Here is a 19,408-nt window from a genome sequence, read left to right as displayed (position 1 = left end):
TCAAGTCTGGGAATGTTCCTATCGACTTGTCCTAACAGTAGCCAAATAAAGCAGTCTTGCTACTAAATCTGCTAGCCCTCGTGCCAGACATTATGACACACACAGAGAACCATTTTTTTTTTTTTTGTAATATGGAAACAATTCTTATTTCCCACATATGCTTGGTTATTCAGAAGTCTGCTATAGGGTGGGTTTTTTTTTCATAATCTCTGGGGGTTAAAAACGGAGTCTTTGCACAGTGGTGCCTCGCAAGACGAAAAGAATCCGTTCTGTGATTCTCTTCGTCTAGCGGTTTTTTTTGTCTTGCGAAGCAAGCCCATTGACGGATTAGAGGATTAGCGCTATTAGTGCTATTAGCGGCTTATCTTATCGGATCAGCTGATAAGCGGCTTAGCGGCTTAGAATAAAGGGGGGGGAGGAAAAAAAACCCGCAGGAACTTGCAAGACATTTTTGTCTTGCGAAGCAAGCCCATAGGAGATTCGTTTTGCGAAGCACCTCCAAAACGGAAAACTCTTTCGTCTAGCGAGTTTTCTGTCTTGCGAGGCATTCGTCTTGCGGGGCACCACTGTAATGTGCTTGCTTTTTAAAAATGCTAATAGCAGCCCTGGGAGTGGGGAGTGGCTGATTGGAATCACAGCAGGCAGAGAGTTAATGAAGTTATTGAATTTATTAATTGCTTCCCGTAATAGAATGTCTCAGTGTGGTGTACAAGTATAAAATACAGTGATGCAATAAAAATATAGGTAAAGGTAAAGGGACCCTTGACCATTAGGTCCAGTCGTGGTGGACTCTGGGGTTGCGGTGCTCATCTCGCTTTATTGGCCAAGGGAGCCGGCGTACAGCTTCCGGGTCATGTGGCCAGCATGACTAAGCCGCTTCTGGAGAACCAGAGCAGCGCACGGAAACGCCGTTTACCTTCCTGCCAGAGCGGTACCTATTTATCTACTTGCACTTTGACGTGCTTTCGAACTGCTAGGCTGGCAGGAGCAGGGACCGAGCAATGGGAGCTCACCCTGTTGCGGGGATTTAAACCGTCGACCTTCTGATCGGCAAACCCTAGGCTCTGTGGTTTAGACCACAGCGCCACCCATGCCCCTAATAAAAATATACGAACATATTAAAAACAAGGGGCTGTGCCCCTGTTCTCTTCCCTTGCTGACTCTGCCTGTACCCAACCCATCCCTCACCAAAGTCACCCCTCCTCCTGATCTCACCAAAACCAACCTTCCCCTCTCTCCTTAGAACCTCTAGAGTTTGCCTGGGCTGCCAACTTGCTTGCTTAGGATGCTCAGTTGTCTGGTATGCCCACTCACAAACTAGCTGGCCGGGGTTGCCTGCCTGCCTTTCCATCTCCATCCTCTCTGGCCTCCAATGCTGCTGCAAGAGTCTAGCAGCTCCGACAGCCCAGTTTGCTGTCATGCTGCAGTTTGAAACGCCACCTGTCAGCAGTCATGTGAACTGCAGCATGACGACATTATTCCATTTTTATTTTATATATGAGAACATAATCAAAGTGGGGGAGAAATCCAGTCATTGGTGCTCCTCAAATGTGCTGGAAAACAAAAAATATCTTTGCCTGGCCCCAAAACAATGATGAAGTTGGTGCCAGGTAGCCCTCAATGGGGAGTGGATTCCATTAGGGGTTTTTAATCAGAGGCTGGACGGCCAACTCAGGGATGCTGTTGCAATAAAATAGGAACCTTGCAATAAAATGAAAATGTTTCTGTACAAAATACTCTGCATAGGATGGCAGCTAACCCAAATTACAAGTAAACACGCTGAATTGGATGACATACCTTTCTCGAGACAATGGCTTAGGTTCTGGACGGATGGCTGCCATTGAAGGCGGAAGCTGCCTTATGGGAGAAGGAATAGGGAAATTCAAATCCAAAGAGCCTGTCTTTCTGTGCAGAGGCTCCATCTCCATCGCTCCTTGCATTTCACTTTCAATTGGGCAAGAGCCTGCCCTCCCGTGACTAGAGAGAGAGGATAGTTCAGGTCCCATAGCCCCCTGCAGCATCCCTTCCATCACTGCCAGAGGGTCATGTGTTGGGGACATTGACGGAGGAGAGCGGGATTTCTTTTTTGTGGATGCTCCTGCCAGAAGCTTCAGCAGACCACTTTTCTTTTCTTTCTGCATAGGAATCAAACAGAAGATTACAAGTGAGATGTTTCAATTACAGCTTTTTAGATGAATGCCAGCCATTTTGTACGCACGGGGAAGTGAGCGTTGTTTACAACTTATCTTTACCAAGAGAAGTTTTGTGTTGTAAAAGGTGAGGCACAGTGGAAGTTATATTGAACTTCTATTGTGACAAACATGATTGACTCATCCCGAAAGGGAAAAGTCAGCCTCTGAACAGCTGGAATTTGAAAAGGCAGTGTTATTTGATTCTACTCCTGGAGGAAACAGAGCAGTGTTTTGTCATTTCACGCTGGCAAATAAATTCTCGAGGACCTCAGTATGACAATAAATTGCTTCTTTCCTTTTGGCTGATTTGATTAAATCCCAGTGTTGGAGACCTTTGTGTTATCAGGACAAGAAATCAACATGGGCTGCACACATGGCTTACATTCAAAGAACATGACTTTCACCAAAGAGTTCTGGGAACTGCGGTTTGTTAAAGGTGCCAGACTTGATGCTCTCTGAGGAATGACCTGCAGTTCGCACGATTCTTTGGAGGATGTCATGTTCTTTAATGTATGTTGTCCACATAGCCATGTTCTTATAAGGCATAATGCTCTCTCGTCAGATTCTCTAAGCTGCAGCTAGCCTGAACTTTACACAGATGTTTATTTCATGTCTTCTCGCCCTTCCTCCAAGAGTTCAGGGTGTGCATATTCCACTCCCCTCTGCTTTATCTTCAAATCAAGCATATGAAGTCCTTCAGGACACCTCTGCCCTATCCCATCTGCTGCTACTTTCCCAAACCTTTCAGTCGGGGCAGCCATTCAGTCTCTGATTGGGCTTTCTTTCAATTGCCATCATTAGAACCAGTGGCACCAGCTGCCACTTGCGGTTTTGCAACTAAAGCTTTTCTGTAGGATCAATATTTCTGCAAGCGGGATGTTGCTGCATGTGCAAAGTCGTTAGGCACTGAGTGGGTTAATGATATAAATAGATAAATGAATGAAACTGTCGCTGGGGAGGAGGGGGAAATACAGCAGCATCTTAATACTCCGACAAAAGCAGCTGCCACGTAACCAAACAGAGTTTTTTTTGGGGTAAATGGTAAATCGCTCCCTTGGGGTTCGGTGCACAACAGTGTTTGGAAAAAGAATACTGCTGAAGAAAGTTCCTGTTTTGTACAATGCTTGTAATACCATTTTTTGATGTGCGTGTCTAAATCCATGCACTTGGATGATGACAGAAAAACGATAACACAGAGCTGAGCTTTATTCTTTCATTAACCGGGCTTAGGTTTTAAAGCAAATTTTACAGGTATAAGTGAAGGAAAACTAAGGTATCTTATTAGTACATACAGGTAATGCCCATTCCTCCCATCCTAATTCACATTACCATTTAAATCAACCACAAAAAGGGGAAAGAAAGGTGAAAAAGAGAGAGAGGTGGGGCAGGTAAGGGCAATTCTGGGGACAGAGGAAGAGAAGTGATGGGAAGAAACATAGGAGACCATCAAGCTTAGCGTTGTCTGCATCAGTGTTCTTCAGCCTTGGGACTTCAGACACTGTTGTACTACAACACCCATCATCCCTGACAATTGGCTAAGCTGGCTGTAGATAATGGGAGTTGTAGTCCCGCAGCATCTGGGGGTCCCTTAGAGCCTGATCTGCAATGATGCAATGCTGTGCTGCTGGCTGCTGAGAAAATATCCCCTCTCCCCGCACAAACACCATTACTTGAGGCCAAGAAAGCACCTGGCTTTGCTGAAGGGTTCTGGAAATGTTGCAACAGGTGTGCAAGCTGATCCAGCAGTTCCCAGCTAGAATCTGAAGTACCATGTTTTGACCAGTCAGGGGACCACCATATCTACAAGCTCTTACCACTGGGTGATTTTGAACTTCTCCAGGGGTCAAAATATCCTTACAAATATGTTCCCACATGCCATGGAGCGCTTCCAGATTACTATTTTGGGCGGGATAAATGCAGAACCTTGCAAATTCAGGCTGTGCAGTGTAAGATAATTTGGAGCTCTTGTGAAACAAATCCGTTGAACCAAAATACTGGACTTTTGGTGATGGGGGGAAATGCACTAGAAACTGTGGGATAACATTGATTTAGCACTCTCTAATAACCGCACAGACAAATCAGGATGAATGCTCATGAAATGTTCGATGCTATGTAATCTCTCCACAAGCAATTCAGGATGACTGCCCATTAAACAGGTTGCCTGGAAGTGACCCAAGTTTATATTAGGAATAAAGATAAAGAACCTACTCTTTCAATTACGATCACCTCTAGGGCATGTTCTCAATGAATGCTTACTATAGAACAAGGGTCAGCGGGGGGCCAGTCCATTGTCCCTCAGACCTTGCGGGGGGTCGGTCTATATTTTTTTTGGAGGGAAATGAATGAATGAATTCCTATGCCCCACAAATAACCCAGAGATGCAGTTTAAATAAAAGGACACATTCTACTCTTGTAAAAATATGCTGATTCCTGGACCGCCTGCAGGCCGGATTTAGAAGGTGATTGGGCCAGATCCTGCCCCCGGGCCTTAGTTTGCCTACCCATGCTATAGAATAAATAACAAGGGAGCATGTCAACCTGGTGATTTCCCCCTTTCATAAATGATTTTGCGACACCATCTTGAGAAAATGGTGTGGCCCATGTACCCCCACTTTCTAAATGCCATTAGAACATTTGCGGTTAAAAAAAAAGGCATTGCAGGAGTTGTGAAGATGTTGAAAGAGATTTATTAAACAGAAAGATGATGCAGATCAATTTAGTGTGATAAGGCTTCCAGCCTTTTAAGAACACACCCCTACGGATAGCTTTCATCCCACGCACGGTTTTCAAGCAGGCACAAGGACGTGTTTTCAAAAGAGTTCGCGCAACCATGTAATCAATTTTTACATTAATTAGGAAGTCTGTGTGAAACACTGCTGCCGTTTTTAAAGGCTGAGTGTGATGTATTCAACGCTGAAGACATTCTGAGGTGTCTTGAAATTTCTTGAGAAACTCATGAAACTTTAAAAGGCAGTCGAGGAAACAGGAAAAGAAAGAATGTGTTTTAAGGAAGCAGGAAAAGGCTATCACAAGTGAGCTACAACCCTGCTTCAATAAATAAGGTTTTCTAGCTCACTTGTATGAAATGAACACTGAATTAGAATATTGACTAGTATTCTCAAGTTCTCACATTTTCTTTATGGAGAAAAAGAAGCCGCTGGGATTTAAACACCCACACACACAGAAAGGAATTTTTTTGCTAATGTGCTGAATATTCTGGAAATCTAATGAAATATTCAATGACGAAATGCAGCTTGCAGCTTGATAATACTTTAATTTTACACTTACATTAGCTCAACTTCCTGGCTTTTACCAGAGGCAGATTTTCTTTTTTAAAAACAAAACAGATAAACCCAGCTTTACATTCTTTCGTCTCCTTAAGTGACAGAAACTTGATATGTGTAATTCTAAAGAAAAAAAGAAACACCTGAGATCTAGATTTTTGTAGGTGGTCTTCATTTAATTTTTTTAAAAACTCGCTTGGCTAATGCAATAGCAGCAAGCATTTTCTCCCCCTCAAGCTCCTCACATAACCAACTCTCACAAATTCACAAAGCTTCAGGCTACACTCTTCTTGGGTAGTCAGCACCAAAATTCCCTTTAACTATCACCCTCAACTATATTATAGTGAGCATGAAGTATGTCTGGCTTTGCTGAAAAAGTAAATGAAACAAGGTTTTCTGAGTTACTCCAGAGAGATTTATAAGCAAGCTAACTGCTCGAAGATCACTGAAAAGCCAGACAATTTGTCACTACTGCCACCATTTTTCAAACCAGTATGTAACAGAAATATTTGCACAACAGTTGCACAACAAAATCAGGCTCTGTCCACTTGAGAGGATGCTTCAGCCAATCCTGGCTCTCAGATGAATATACACATCTTTTCAAGCCCATTTGTCACATTGCTTTTCAGTGCAATGTGTGAATATAATCAGGAGTAAACAGAGAACTGTAAGCTCTACCACAATTTCTACTTACAGTTTTTGAATTAATGCATCTTGCCAGATCTGCTAGCTGTCTTCAGTGAGGGAGAATAAAGGAGGGTGAGAAGGGATTAGCACAAGGCAAGATCTGCCTCTCCAAATTTGTCTTTTCTCATAGAGCTCTGATTCATTTGGGAAACTGAGGCCTTCTCCAGCCCAGTCCCTGTTTCTTGACAGGAATACAACAACATGACTACCTTTGAATGTGACTTGGAAACTATAATAAACCCAGAACACAGCTGCTAAACTGGTGACTGGGAGTGGCTGCCAGGACCACAGAACATTGGCCCTAAAAGATCTACATTGGCTCCCAGTATATTTCTGAGCACAATTCCAAGTGTTGGTGCTGACCTTTAAAGCCTTTGGCCCTGTGTACCTGAAGGAGCGTCTCTGATCCCATTGTTCAGCCCAGGCACTGAATTCCAGCTCCAGGGGCCTTCTGGCAGTCCCCTCACTGTGAGAAGTGAAATTACAGGGAACCAGACAGAAGGCATTTTCGGCGGTCGCCTTGCGGAATGCCCTCCCGGCAGATGTCAAGGAGTTAAACAGCTATATAATTTTTTGTAGACATCTGAAGGCAGCTCTTGTTTTGGGAAGCTTTTAATGTTTGATGCTGTATTTGTGTTGGAAGCCGCCCAGAGTGGATGAGGCAATCCAATCAGATGGGCGGAGTATCAGAAATCAATTATTATTATTATGGGGCTCTCATTTTGATATCAAGGTGCTGAGTAGTGTGGCAAATGGCCTGGGGCCTAAATGCATGATGGGAGCTCCTTTCTCTCAGTCTGCACAGGCCCTATAATCTGCAGAAGACTCATTATGTGGTGGCTTGGGACAGGGTCTTCTTTGTGGTAGTTGCAGAGTTGTTATGAGGATAAAATGGAAAGTGGGGAACCATGTAGGCCACCTTGAGTCTCCTGGAGGAAAGGTGAGCTATAAATGTAATGATAAATTAAAAAGAGAAAAATGATGTTTGTCTTACAAGCAAGGCCAACAGGCTTGATAAAATAATTAAAACATGTTGTACATAATTTCAGGGACCAGCACTCCTTGCTCTAACCCAGGAGGCAAGTCTGTGATCTATGTTCATCACTAATCTAGACTACATTTCTGCACTGATGATGATGTTGATGTTGATGCAGTATCTACTGGTAAGTATCCAGTTCTTTGATTAGATATTTGAACACATTTTGGAGAATGTTTGGCTAAGTTGTAAAATGAAGTTGCATTCACCTTTGAAAAAGCTAATGTGATAATTGCATATATACATCTGTTTTGATACGTGTGCTAGGAAGCAGCAGCAAGAGAGCACATCTTTTTTTAAAAAAATGATATTTATTAAGAGTTTTTGAATTACAGAAAAAACAGAGAAGAAAAAGAAAGGGAAAAAAACAAAAGAGAAACAATCCACAATTGATAAAAATCAAAATCAAAAAATAAAAACAAAGCACAAAACACAACACAATCAAAAGGCAAAAATAAGCCACAAAAATTTAAAAACAAATCCAATATTCTCAAATCCTTATCTGTCATTACCTTCTTTCTTTGACCTCCTCACTCCTCCCTTTTTTTGTATCCTAATTGTTAATAGTCACAGCAAATCCTTTCCATTTTTCATAATATTCTGTCATTACATTACCTTTAGTCTATTTTAACCTTATCTTACTATAAAAGACCCTAAAACTTAAAACTTAGATCTTATTTATACCAATTTCTCATAGCCATAAGATGTTCTTACATAATTCTTTTAACATTTTTGCTAAAGTCAAATAATTTCATTCCAACATTTTTCTAACATTCATCACTTTTATAGGGCAATCCTAATAATTTTTTCTCTCTCTTCCAATCTTCATCCAGCATCTCTTCCTCCTGGTCCCGGGTCTTGTCAGTCCTTTCTATCTCATCAATCTAGCGCATTAACCTGGTAATCTTATGTCCGAGGCCCTTAAGTCTCTTCCATGTCCCTTCCGCGGCTCTTCTTCATATTTATACCTGTACTTTACTTTGTCTCCTGCTCCTTTCACTCGTGGGAACTCCAACTTGACAGTGTTTTTGACCCTTCTTGACAAATCAATCCCTTTTCCATGCTCCACACTAAACGTGGTAAATGTGGTATTTAAAAACACGTTTCAAAGTCCCTCCAGAATTAAGAGCCCCCACAACCCCAAACATCTCACGGCCCATTGCCAGACTTGAAAAGTCCAAACATCTCTGCGTAGGGGGGTCTATCCAACCCCCCATTTCCAAACCAAACCAAACTTTATCTTTTTCCAAGTTCATTTGTCAGCTCCAAGTATTCATGTTTCTGCTGGGCCGCAGCTCCCTCCATCTCTGGCGCCCGAGGTTCAACAACATCCTCTTCCCTCATCTGATCTGTCAGAGCACACTCCTGATTTGATTCCTGGGTGGGCTCTATATAGTTACCCACTACCTGTCCGAAATTTCCGATCGCAGCAGTCATCAAGTCCGTCTTCTCATGTAGCTGTTCCAGTAGGGCACTTGTTTTGCAGAAAGCACTCATCAGAGCTTCTGAATACATTGTTCTGCAAGGTCAGAAGTCTATTTCCACGATCGTAATCTGTTGCAGCTGTAGAGCTCCCCGATTCAGATTTAATAACAGTTTCACAGGCTCCCTCTAGGGGAAGAACTTCTATTTGTTCTTTTCTTTTAGAGGCAGATCTAAGAACAAGGTTTCCTTTTTCAGATATTTTGTCAATATTTGTTCCTTTAAAATGCAGAGGAGAACAATGGAATCACTATGTTTCTCTTCTTTTAACTATCTGTCAAAGACGTTTGTCTCTGGTCAATGAGCTTCCCAAAGAACGTCAGTCCTGACACCCGCTCCCAGGATCAAGACGATGGAAAATTACTTTGCTTTACACTCTTTCTACAGGTTTAAACAGTCCGGGGGAAAATCCCCCCTCTTCTCCTGCTTCCGAAGGGGGTTCAACAATTTTAAATGATGAAAGTTAATCCTTTATAAGCGATTTTCTGAACTCTAGTTTACCATATCTTTGCTTTAATCTATCTACAAGAAACGGAATGCTGACTTCCTGTTTAGACCTTCCCGTTTCAGTGCCAAATTAAGATGAATTTCTTAGTCCAATTTTCCTTTCTACTTGCAGATCATTATTCAAAGTCCAATTGTCCGAAATTAAAGTACTCACGGGTGATTGTTTTAAAAGCCAAATTGTCCCAGGAAAAAAGGCAGCGCTCTCCGGCAACGGCTGTGCAGCTTCGCTGCACGGAAGAAGCAGTTGACTCTCAGCACCGCGCCACTTCCCCCTCTTCGCTCCGGAGCCTGTAAATGGGTTCCTTTATGGGTTGGGGGGCGCTAAAGGTGCCCGCCAAGTCCCATGGTCACAGGCTTCATCTGCCTGTGATTTGTGAAAGGGTCCCCGCTTCGCCGTAGCGGGAAAGACCCGTTTTCCGTGGAGCTGGTCCCTCCGGATCAGAGGGAGTCCGCCATTACCGATGGCGCCACCCCGGAAGTCTCAAGTGAGCACATCTTTTGGCTTGTGTGTACAACGGCCACAAAGTAAGGTTAATTTAAGTTCACTGAAATCAATAGGCTTAGTCCCTAGTTACTGTTGTTGCAGTGATATCCCAGCTTTCCTGCAAGGGGCTTAAAGTGGCATACACCATCACAACGACCCTGTGAGGGTTAGGCTAAGAGACAGTGACTGGCCCAACCAATGAGCTTTGTGGCTAATGGGGATTTGAACCCAACACTCTATAACCACTGTACCAGACTGGCTCACACCGATTTAAACTTGTCCACCCAGAATGTGGCCCAAATGTACATGCAGTGAAATAGATGTGTGTATGTAATTGTTACACAGAATGATCTATATTCAGATCACATGCTTCTTCTGACCTAGAAGTGCTTTCTACATAGGAATTGTGTAACATGCCAACTGGCCTTAAATAACAGCAAACTCAACCCCTAAATATTTTTGCTTCACATTTTTTAAGCTTCGTTTTTTGAATGTGCTGGACTACTTTGGGTGGAAACTGGGAAAATTTCAGTGTGATCACTTAGGAGGAAACTTCTGAACATTTACTTTCTGAGAGTTGCTTGGCAGTTGATTCAAAGTGGCGTGTGGATTCCCAGAATTTAAAAACACTGCTGAACAACATAAATGTTTAAGAGAAGTCCTTTTTTGAACAACACCATATTGCGTTTCTAAAAGAGCTGAAACCAACAAAGGGGAGAAATCTGCTTTGTTATAGAATCTGAAGCAAACTATGCTTTGACAGCTGGGGTTAATGCGTTTGGCTGGGTTAATTGCCAGCCTGAGAAATATTCATTAGCTGAGTGCCAGCTTTCTGTCCTTATGCTCTAATGCAGAATAAGGAAAGGGTGGGGAAGATGCTAGCTAGATACTCTAAGATAAGTGTTTTATTATCAGATACGTCCATGACTATGGAACAAAAGAGACAGCTCTATGCACAACCCAAATGAGAGTATTGGCGTTAAGGTCAAGTGTTTCAAACTATATGGATTGTTGAAGCATTATTAGAGTTCAAGGACTGATTCCAGCTTGGCAAAAATAAGATGCAAAAGGTAGGTGATGGATGTGGGCCTGGGGGGACTCTTAAGGATCAGTTATAGAGGCCTGGAGGGGCTGCATGTGGTGGTTCCTTATTCTTATCTAGTGGGCTTCTCTCTGCCCAACTTTGGCAAAGTTTTCATCTTGTTCCCTATAAAAATGCACCTCGGAGGAGTTTGAATGAACCTTCAGTGCGTACCCAACCAGCCCTCAACTTCCGCCAGTTCTTGGACCTGCCTTGTCTGCACCATAGGCTAATGTACACCTAATGTAGTGCAGACCAGAAAATATGTCTGGCAGTAATCAGAGGTATGCAGTACCGGCACTTTCCCCCCACTCCCCAATGTTGGAGACGGTCCAACATTCAGCCCTGTCCTGCAGGCAACTTACACCAACCCACACACTTCTTGCTTAACGCACCAAACATGACTTTCCCTATCTATCTATCTATCTATCTATCTATCTATCTATCTATCTATCTATCTATATCTATCTCTATATGAGTTATATTCAGTGCGGTAGATTGCACCCACAACAGCATACAATATTGAAAGCTGACTTAAAACAATCATTACTAAAACGCAGTGCAAAAACAGATCAAACAAATAATAACAACAACAACAACAACAACAACAACAACAACAATAATAATTTTATGATTTTTATCCCGCCCATCTGGCTGGGTTTCCCCATGTTAAATCCAAGCAAAATCAGCCCGTAGCAAATACCCTGAAGAAAACCATCAGGGAGGGAACCAGGAACTTTCCCCAGAGGAAGTGCATTCCTCAGTGTGAGTGACACCAAAAAGAAAGCCTGGCTCTGTGCCCTAACTGGAGGGGAAGGTGGGATGCAGAGAACAGCTTCCCACGCAGATCAGGGAAGTTCATACAGGACAATTTGTTCCCTAAAGTTTGACCAGGGGCAGCCAAGTCCACATATTGCAGACTACAAGTCCCATAACACCTGGTCATTGCCCTTGCTGCCTGAGGAAGGTAAGATTTGTAGTCTAGACATCTAGAGGGCACACTGTTATCTATTCCTGATTTAAGGCTTCATACAATGTTCACTTCTCCATTTTTTTTAAAAAAAGATGTACTTTCAGGAAGCCTTGGCAGTCTTTTCAACAAAGGCTGATCCAGAAGAACATAATCAGATTTTATTTTATTTTAGTATAGTGGGGTGCAATCAAACATGTCTTGATATTGCTAACAGGTTTTCTTTTACTTATCAGATTTTCCCCAGAAACTGTAAATCTGGAGTCAATGAGGAAATGAGGAACTTGCCTGCATGAGAAGCATTGGTCAACAACTCTCTGGAAGTATCCTTGGGAACCAAAGAGCAAATACAAGAAAGAGAGAGGATTTTCCAGACACCTGCCAGGCTTCTGACAGACCACATGATCATTTCAGAGCCGAGATGGAGTGGGGGAGGCTGTGGATCATGTGTGCTGGAGACAACATCCTATGTGTTCGGAAAGGAAATCGAACTTTAGCAGTACGTAAGTTCTACTTGAGCCTTTATCATTGCAATTCAAAACTTGGCAGCGTTGCATTTCTATAGTTAGAACAAATTAGAAATGAGAAGAGCCAGTGAGTGCAGCTGCATACTGTTTTGTTATGCTTATTTTAAAATCTTCTGGATTTAAAATCCATATTGTGACTTCCTAAAAGTACTAGTTCCAAAAAAAAGGGAAGAATTTTAATCAATGTGCTATCCAGCTTGAAACAATTAAAGGTTGTGCATACTATGTACTCATTTTTGTTTTAACCCTTACCAATGTTTACTGACTGACAGCTCAATAGGAAGTTTGCAGTGTACTACTGAAGGTACTTGTAGTATGCTTAAAGGTAAAGGTAAAGGGACCCCTGACCATTAGGTCATGTTGCGGCGCTCATCTCGCTTTACTGGCTTCCAGGTCACGAGGCCAGCATGACTAAGCCGCTTCTTGAAAACCAGAGCAGCGCACGGAAACGCTGTTTACCTTCCCACTGGAGCGGTACCTATTTATCTACTTGCACTCTGATGTGCATTCAAACTGCTTAGGTTGGCAGGAGCAGGGACTGAGCAACAGGAGCTCACCCCGTCCCGGGGATTTGAACCGCCAACCTTCTGATCGGCAAGCCCTAGGCTCTGTAGTTTAACCCACAGCGCCACCCGCATCCTTTGTAGTATGCTTACAATTCACAATTGATGTGCTTTTCTGTTTAAGATGCTGTACGGGAGTGGGAATTTGAACATACTCTAATCACGTTACATAAAAGAGTTGGCCATTGCCAAATATTTTCAGAAATAGAAATTCCTCCCTCCCTAGCAGTTATGTAGAGATAAAAGCACTTCTTTTCTTTTTGAACAAGCTTAGACAAGAGATAGTTGAAATACAGATGTTAACACTTAGTCAACTGTGTCTTCAGAATGATTTGTTCTTCTAATGCACAGACTATGGGTTACTCAATGAGTACAGAAGTCTCTTGATGGAGTGAGCAATTTGGATGACTTTAAAAAAATGTTTTGTGATGAAAGAAATAGTTCAAAATAATTCACATTTTGCTTCGGCAGAAAGGTTCAGGACAAGTGTCTAATCAGATTGTATGTTTCCACTGATTTCATTCTAGCGAATGAAAACAATGCAAAACTGGTTGGGCATACTACTGCTTATTATCAAATAACTTTCTACAGACAACCCTGTTACAGCTTTGAACACTGAGTAAGGAATACTCAGATAGCTGACAACATTCCATTTCATACTGGAATAGGACAGCTAAATTTAAATGTATGGCAGCAGGCACTGCCCATGATTTTTATGCTCTCTAGGGCTGCAGTTTATTTTCTGTATGTTTTTTTTGAAGCCTTGTAAATAAGTCCAGAAAAATGACTAGACCACATGTTGGTTGGTTTTTTACCAGCTTGCAAATAAGCTAGTAGTCTGTGTTTCCATGTTTGCTTCAGCAGAGGGGAAGCTTCCTCCTCCAGAGCCATCATAGAGCTGAAGGATGCTCGCATTTTAGCAGTCCTGCCCCCACTCTCTGTAATTGTCTTCTATCTAGTAGGCCGGAGAAGTGGAGCAGAACTGAGGGGACCGGCTTCTGTTCCTCTGCAGCCAGTGCAGAAAGAAAGCGGGGGGTTGGAGGGGAAATGGAGAGATCCATCTATTGTCTGCATGGTTGCTCTATGAGTAATCTGGATGTTTAAGTATCTTTTTCACATCAGTTTGTTACTTTTTAAAAAAAATCATCACCAGAATTTTAGTGTGAATTTCTTCAAATATAGACATCTTTATTTAACATACAGCATTTCCCCCATAAATTAATGCAGTTTTGAATATTTTCATCAACGTATGTAGTCTCTTGCTCACATTTCACCCTGGTAAAAATGCATGTTTGTATACTACTTCACAGTACAGTTGCATTACAAAATTCAGAGAAGTGTGCATTTTAAAGGCTGGCTGCTTTCTGGTTCACAGATTTCTTCGGGAAGTGCAAATTAAGTAAGTTCAAATGGAATTAAGTAAATGCAAACTGAACTGAATTCCCTCCTGATCCCTACCTATGACTACCAGGCTAAAAGTTAAAACCTTACATGGCTCAGGAACTCAATACCTTAAGGACCACCTCTCCCAATATGAACTGACCCAGACCCTGTGCTTTTCACCCAAGGCCTTTATGTCCTGCCTCCCCAATAACTTTATTTTATAGCTATACAAATGAATAAATATTGTATGGGTGGTGAGAGTTGAACTCCCTCCCCGAATCCTGGGAAAAACAACAACCAATGCACCCATTCTCAATTTTTAAAACATGCTCGTCATCCATACCTTGTTTTCCATACACTGGGCAAGATGCATTCTTACTGGTATTTAATATGATCCACTGGAGTAGGGGGATTTTCCCTTCAGCAACTGAACATGTCACATGCATTGCAGATCATTTTTAGGGGCTTACACAATATAAGCCCCTGTACTTCTCCCAGTGGGTGGGGCTGTGGGTTAAACCACAGAGCCTAGGACTTGCTGATCAGAAGGTCGGCGGATCGAATCCCCGTGATGGGGTGAGCTCCCGTTGCTCAGTCCCAGCTCCTGCCAACCTACCAGTTCGAAAGCACCTCAAAGTGCAAGTAGATAAATAGGTACCGCTCCGGTGGGAAGGTAAATGGTGTTTCCGTGTGCTGCTCTGGTTTGCCAGAAGCGGCTTAGTCATGCTGGCCACATGACCCGGAAGCTGTATGCCGGCTCCCTCAGCCAATAAAGCGAGATGAGCACCGCAACCCCTAATGGTCAGGGGTCCCTTTACCTTTACTTGCTTCTCCAAGTAGTAACAAGGAGGGTCACTACAGAAGTTGTGACCCAGGCCGAGAGACAGAAAAACGTGCATCAGAAGAGTGACTGAGAGCCAGACGCAGCCTCAGCCTCACATGGATCAATACAGCTTTAAGGCCATATGTTAATTTGGCTCTGCATTAAACTTTTTGGACAGATTTCACTGCTAGCGTAGAACAAATGATAGTTTCAGATAGTTGGTTTTCAAATAGTTTGGGATACATTCCAGGCATCAAAAAGCAATAAAGATGCACTGCGGCTGATGATAAATTAACGAACTGTTCCCAGAAGCAACAACTTATCTTTCATTTTAGGAGGAGCCACTGTGCCGGATGTTTTCGAGAAGTTTAATCAAAATTCTCATCAGAAACCAAATGAGGGGGTTCTTCAGAAAGAACAACCACCCAGTGTGATTTACTTCATCAGATTAAGCGACTGAGGCCACATCAGTCCATTCATGTAAGTAGTTTTATATGAGATGGCAAAAAGGAGCCACATTATTTACAAGGGAAAGTGGCATAAGAGTAATCAACTCATAAGAAATCATAGGGTATTTTGTAATTATCTTATCAGGCAATATTGAAGTTAGCTGGAAGAGGAAATTCTATCCAGAGACTTTTAACAAATAATACATGTTGGCTCAGACTGAGTTTATATGTCGTGGGCTGCAGTTCCATAGACATACAGTACTAAACTCTACTAAAGCAAGCCTTTCCCAACCTGCCAGATGTTTCAGACTGTAATTTGGAGGGCCACAGGTTTCTCACCCCATGAGCTAGATTTGACAATAAATGAGAAGTTTCAAGAGGGAGCAATGGGACATGAAGAAACTGGGGAGAATTTGGAGGAAACAATGGCAGAAAAGAATAAATATAGGGATAGCTTAAAGGTAAAGGGACCCCTGGCCATTAGGTCCAGTCGTGGCCGACTCTGGGGTTGCGGTGCTCATCTCGCTTTATTGGCCGAGGGAGCCGGCGTACAGCTTCCGGGTCATGTGGCCAGCACAACTAAGCCGCTTCTGGCGAACCAGAGCAGCGCACTGAAACCGTCCCACCGGAGCGGTACCAGTGTGGTGTAGTGGTTAAGAGCGGTAGTCACGTAATCTGGGAAACCGGGTTCGTGTCTCCGCTCCTCCACATGCAGCTGCTGGGTGACCTTGGGCCAGTCACACTTCTCTCCCGACCCCCAGCATTTTAAAATCTTCCCAGGACACGGGGAGATTTTAAAATGCTGGGGGTCGGCAGCGAACGCTTCGCTCCCGCCCGCCAGCATTTTAAGATCGCCCGGGGCAGGCGGGGGGGAGCAAAGACTTTTGCCCCCCGCCGGCCTTCAGAAGAGGTCCTCTTCTGAAGGCCGGCTGTGGGCGAAAGTCTTTGCTCCTGACCGCCAGCATTTCCCTATGGGCTTTCGTCTTGCGATGCAAGCCCATAGGGAAATTCATCTTGCGAAGCGCCTCCAAAACAGAAAACCCTTTCGTCTTGCGAGGCATTCGTCTTGCGGGGTACCACTGTAAATAAATAGGTAAACGGCATTTCCGTGCGCTGCTCTGGTTCGCCAGAAGTGGCTTAGTCATGCTGGCCACATGACCCGGAAGCTGTAAGCTGGCTCCCTTGGCCAATAAAGCAAGAGGAGCGCCGCAACCCCAGAGTTGGCCAGGGGTCCCTTTACCTTTACCCCTGCCACTGACATCTTACTCTTAGACTGGTGTCCCATCCTGGTTATCAATCATATCTATAAGCACCAGCAATTCTGGATCATACGGTGGGCCCTGTGTTTACAATTGTTAAGAAGGGCATCTTCCCTGCTACACCAGAGCTGTCTGTTACCTTTTCGTTTTTCCTCTCTTCTGCTTTGCAGGCTGTGTTGGTTGGGCTGCAAGTTGCCAGGCTACTGATGGGCCCGTTTCCTGCTTCTCCATTCAGGTTGACTGCAGTGACGTTGGGAGGAGTAATTGCTGCCGCCGCCGACGTGAGGGGAATCATGGGCCTGGCACACTGTGCTCCGGGGATGATGTGCACAGGGGAGTGGTGGATGTGTTGCGGAGAAACCACAGAGTGTGGCCTGACCACAGTGCTTGGGAGGCGAGATGGGGAGTTCTGGGTTCTTAGTGGTGAGACTGTAGCTGTGGGCCGGTCCTGTGCCTGCACAGAAGGGTGAACAACTGGAAAGAAAAAGAGAGAAGGGAACAATAAGGAAATAACTTGACTGGCACTAAACACGGTCAAAAATAGGAAGGGCTATATAGTACAGTCCTACCTTGGAAGTTGAACAAAATCCGTTCCGGAAGTCTGTTCGACTTCCAAAACATTTGCAAACCAAAGCACAGCTTCTGATTGGCTGCAGGAAGCTCTTGCAGCCAATCAGAAGCCGTGGAAGCCCCGTCGGATGTTTGGGTTCCAAAGAACGTTCGCAACACTCACTTCCAGGTTTGTGGCGTTTGGGAGCCAAAACGTCCGAGTATGAAGGTGTTTGGGTCCAAAGTATGACTGTAGTCACTTTTAAAGGTTGTAAAGTGGTCTGGATCATGCCAACTTTCCAAACCTGTCCAGTGTGTGGCTTGACATGTACTAAAGCACTGGAAGAAATTGTACTGAAAATAATTCCTAATGTGGTGCGTATAATACCATATTTTTCGCCCTATAGGGCGCACTTTTCCCCCTCCAAAAATGAAGGGGAAATGTGTGTGCGTCCTATGGGGCGAATGCAGGCTTTCACTGAAGCCTGGAGAGCGAGAGGGGTCGGTGTGCACCGACCCCCCTCGCTCTCCAGGCTTCAGGAGAGCCCCAGCGCCAGCCCCACAAGGTCGGGGGACAGAGGGAGGCGGAACGCAGCGCGTCTCCCCGCTGTCCCCGGACCTGATCTCAAGGCGGGCGGTGGGGAGAAGAGCGCTTCTCCCCGCTGCCTGCCCCACAAGCTCCAGGGACCCCTGGGAGACGCGCTGCATCTCCCTGCTGTCCCCGGACCTGATCTCAAGGCGGGCAGTGGGGAGAAGAGCGCTTCTCCCCGCTGCCTGCCCCACAATTTCCAGGGACAGCTGGGCGACGCGCTGCGTCTCCCTGCTGTCCCTGGACCTGATCTCAAGGCGGGCGGTGGGGAGAAGAGCGCTTCTCCCCGCTGCCTGCCCCACAAGCTCCAGGGATAGCTGGGAGATGCGCTGCGTCTCCCTGCTGTCCCCAGACCTGATCTCAAGGCGGGCGGTGGGGAGAAGAGCGCTTCTCCCCGCTGCCTGCCCCACAATTTCCAGGGACAGCTGGGCGACGCGCTGCGTCTCCCTGCTGTCCCCGGACCTGATCTCAAGGCGGGCAGTGGGGAGAAGAGCACTTCTCCCGCTGCCTGCCCCACAAGCTCCAGGGACAGCTGGGAGACGCGCTGCACCTCCCTGCTGTCCCCAGACCTGATCTCAAGGCGGGCGGTGGGGAGAAGAGCGCTTCTCCCCGCTGACTGCCCCACAAGCTCCAGGGGCAGCTGGGAGACGTGCTGCGTCTCCCTGCTGTCCCCGGACCTGATCTCAAGCTGGGCGGCGGGCGGCGGGGAGAAGAGCGCTTCTCCCCATTGCCTGCCCCACAAGCTCCAGGGACAGCTGGAAGACGCGCTGTGTCTCCCCGCTGTCCCCGGACCTGATCTCAAGGCGCCTGGGGGGGGAATAAATTTTTTCCCCTTTATTTCCCTCCCCCAAATCTTGATGCGTCCTATGGGCCGGTGCGTCCTATGCGACGAAAAATACGGTATTTTTTAAAAAAAACTGTTGCAAGGCCACCGACTCATCTCAGAAGTACATTTTATTCCAGACAAATACTTTTTAGGATCAGGTTGGCATTAGTTTTAGTAGGCATTAGACTTGCCTACTACAAAAGCAAAAATAAAAAAAATAAAAAAAATATCACATTTAAAATCATGCAGATTTACTTGCATTTGAACATAGGAAGCTACCTAATTATTAAGGTGAGATTATTCATCCACCTACCTGTGTATTTTCTGCACTTATTAGCCACAGGTCTCTGAGTCTTTCCATTACTTGCTATTATATTATTGTACTACCGTATTTTTCGCTCTATAGGACGCACTTTTTTGCCCTCCAAAAATGAAGGGGAAATGTGTGTGCGTCCTATGGAGCAAATGCAGGCTCCTTGGCTTCGCGGCGACGCGCCTGTCCTGGAAGCTGGAGGAGGAACAGAAGGGTCTCCTTCTGTTCCTTCTCCAGCTTCGCTGAAGGGTGCTGTGCCTTCTCCCTCTCTGTGCAGCACCTTTCCTGTGAAGGAGGGGCGCTGCACAGAGAGGGAGAAGGCGCAGTGCCCCTTCAGCGACGCGTCTGTCCTGGCTTCTGCTTTAGCCCTGCGCTGCCTCTTTGGGCAGGGGGAGCCTTCATCC

At 44.8% G+C, this 19,408-nt stretch overlaps 1 protein-coding gene and 1 long non-coding RNA gene across 6 annotated transcripts in view; one reads left to right on the top strand and one right to left on the bottom strand.

The window, feature by feature from the left end:
• Positions 1 to 17,029, top strand: part of LOC309530201 — a 46,019-nt gene extending 28,990 nt beyond the window's left edge. For 2 of the 4 annotated variants that reach the window (XR_014218669.1, XR_014218670.1), the window contains exons 2-5: positions 7,213 to 7,326; positions 11,960 to 12,222; positions 15,355 to 15,499; positions 16,898 to 17,029. This is a non-coding gene — a long non-coding RNA (uncharacterized lncRNA). Of the gene's footprint in view, positions 1 to 4,660; positions 7,327 to 11,959; positions 12,227 to 15,354; positions 15,500 to 16,897 lie in introns of those variants that run through there. The other 2 variants (XR_014218671.1, XR_014218672.1) reach the window with 2 other exon arrangements.
• The window catches only part of SH3RF3 (SH3 domain containing ring finger 3), a 209,667-nt gene that overhangs the window by 8,858 nt on the left and 181,401 nt on the right, over positions 1 to 19,408 (bottom strand). For both annotated transcript variants that reach the window (XM_082218590.1, XM_082218589.1), the window contains 2 exons: positions 16,867 to 17,201; positions 1,798 to 2,135 (listed from right to left, as the gene is read on the bottom strand). In XM_082218590.1, coding sequence (XP_082074716.1) covers positions 1,798 to 2,135; positions 16,867 to 17,201 — 673 coding nt within the window. The remainder of the gene's footprint in view (positions 1 to 1,797; positions 2,136 to 16,866; positions 17,202 to 19,408) is intronic.

This window comes from Podarcis vaucheri, assembly GCF_965113315.1.
Source record: "Podarcis vaucheri genome assembly, chromosome: 4".
Classification (NCBI taxonomy): domain Eukaryota; kingdom Metazoa; phylum Chordata; class Lepidosauria; order Squamata; family Lacertidae; genus Podarcis; species Podarcis vaucheri.
The sequence above is the reverse complement of the archived record's forward strand: the minus strand, read 5'-3'. Positions and strand labels throughout refer to the sequence as shown.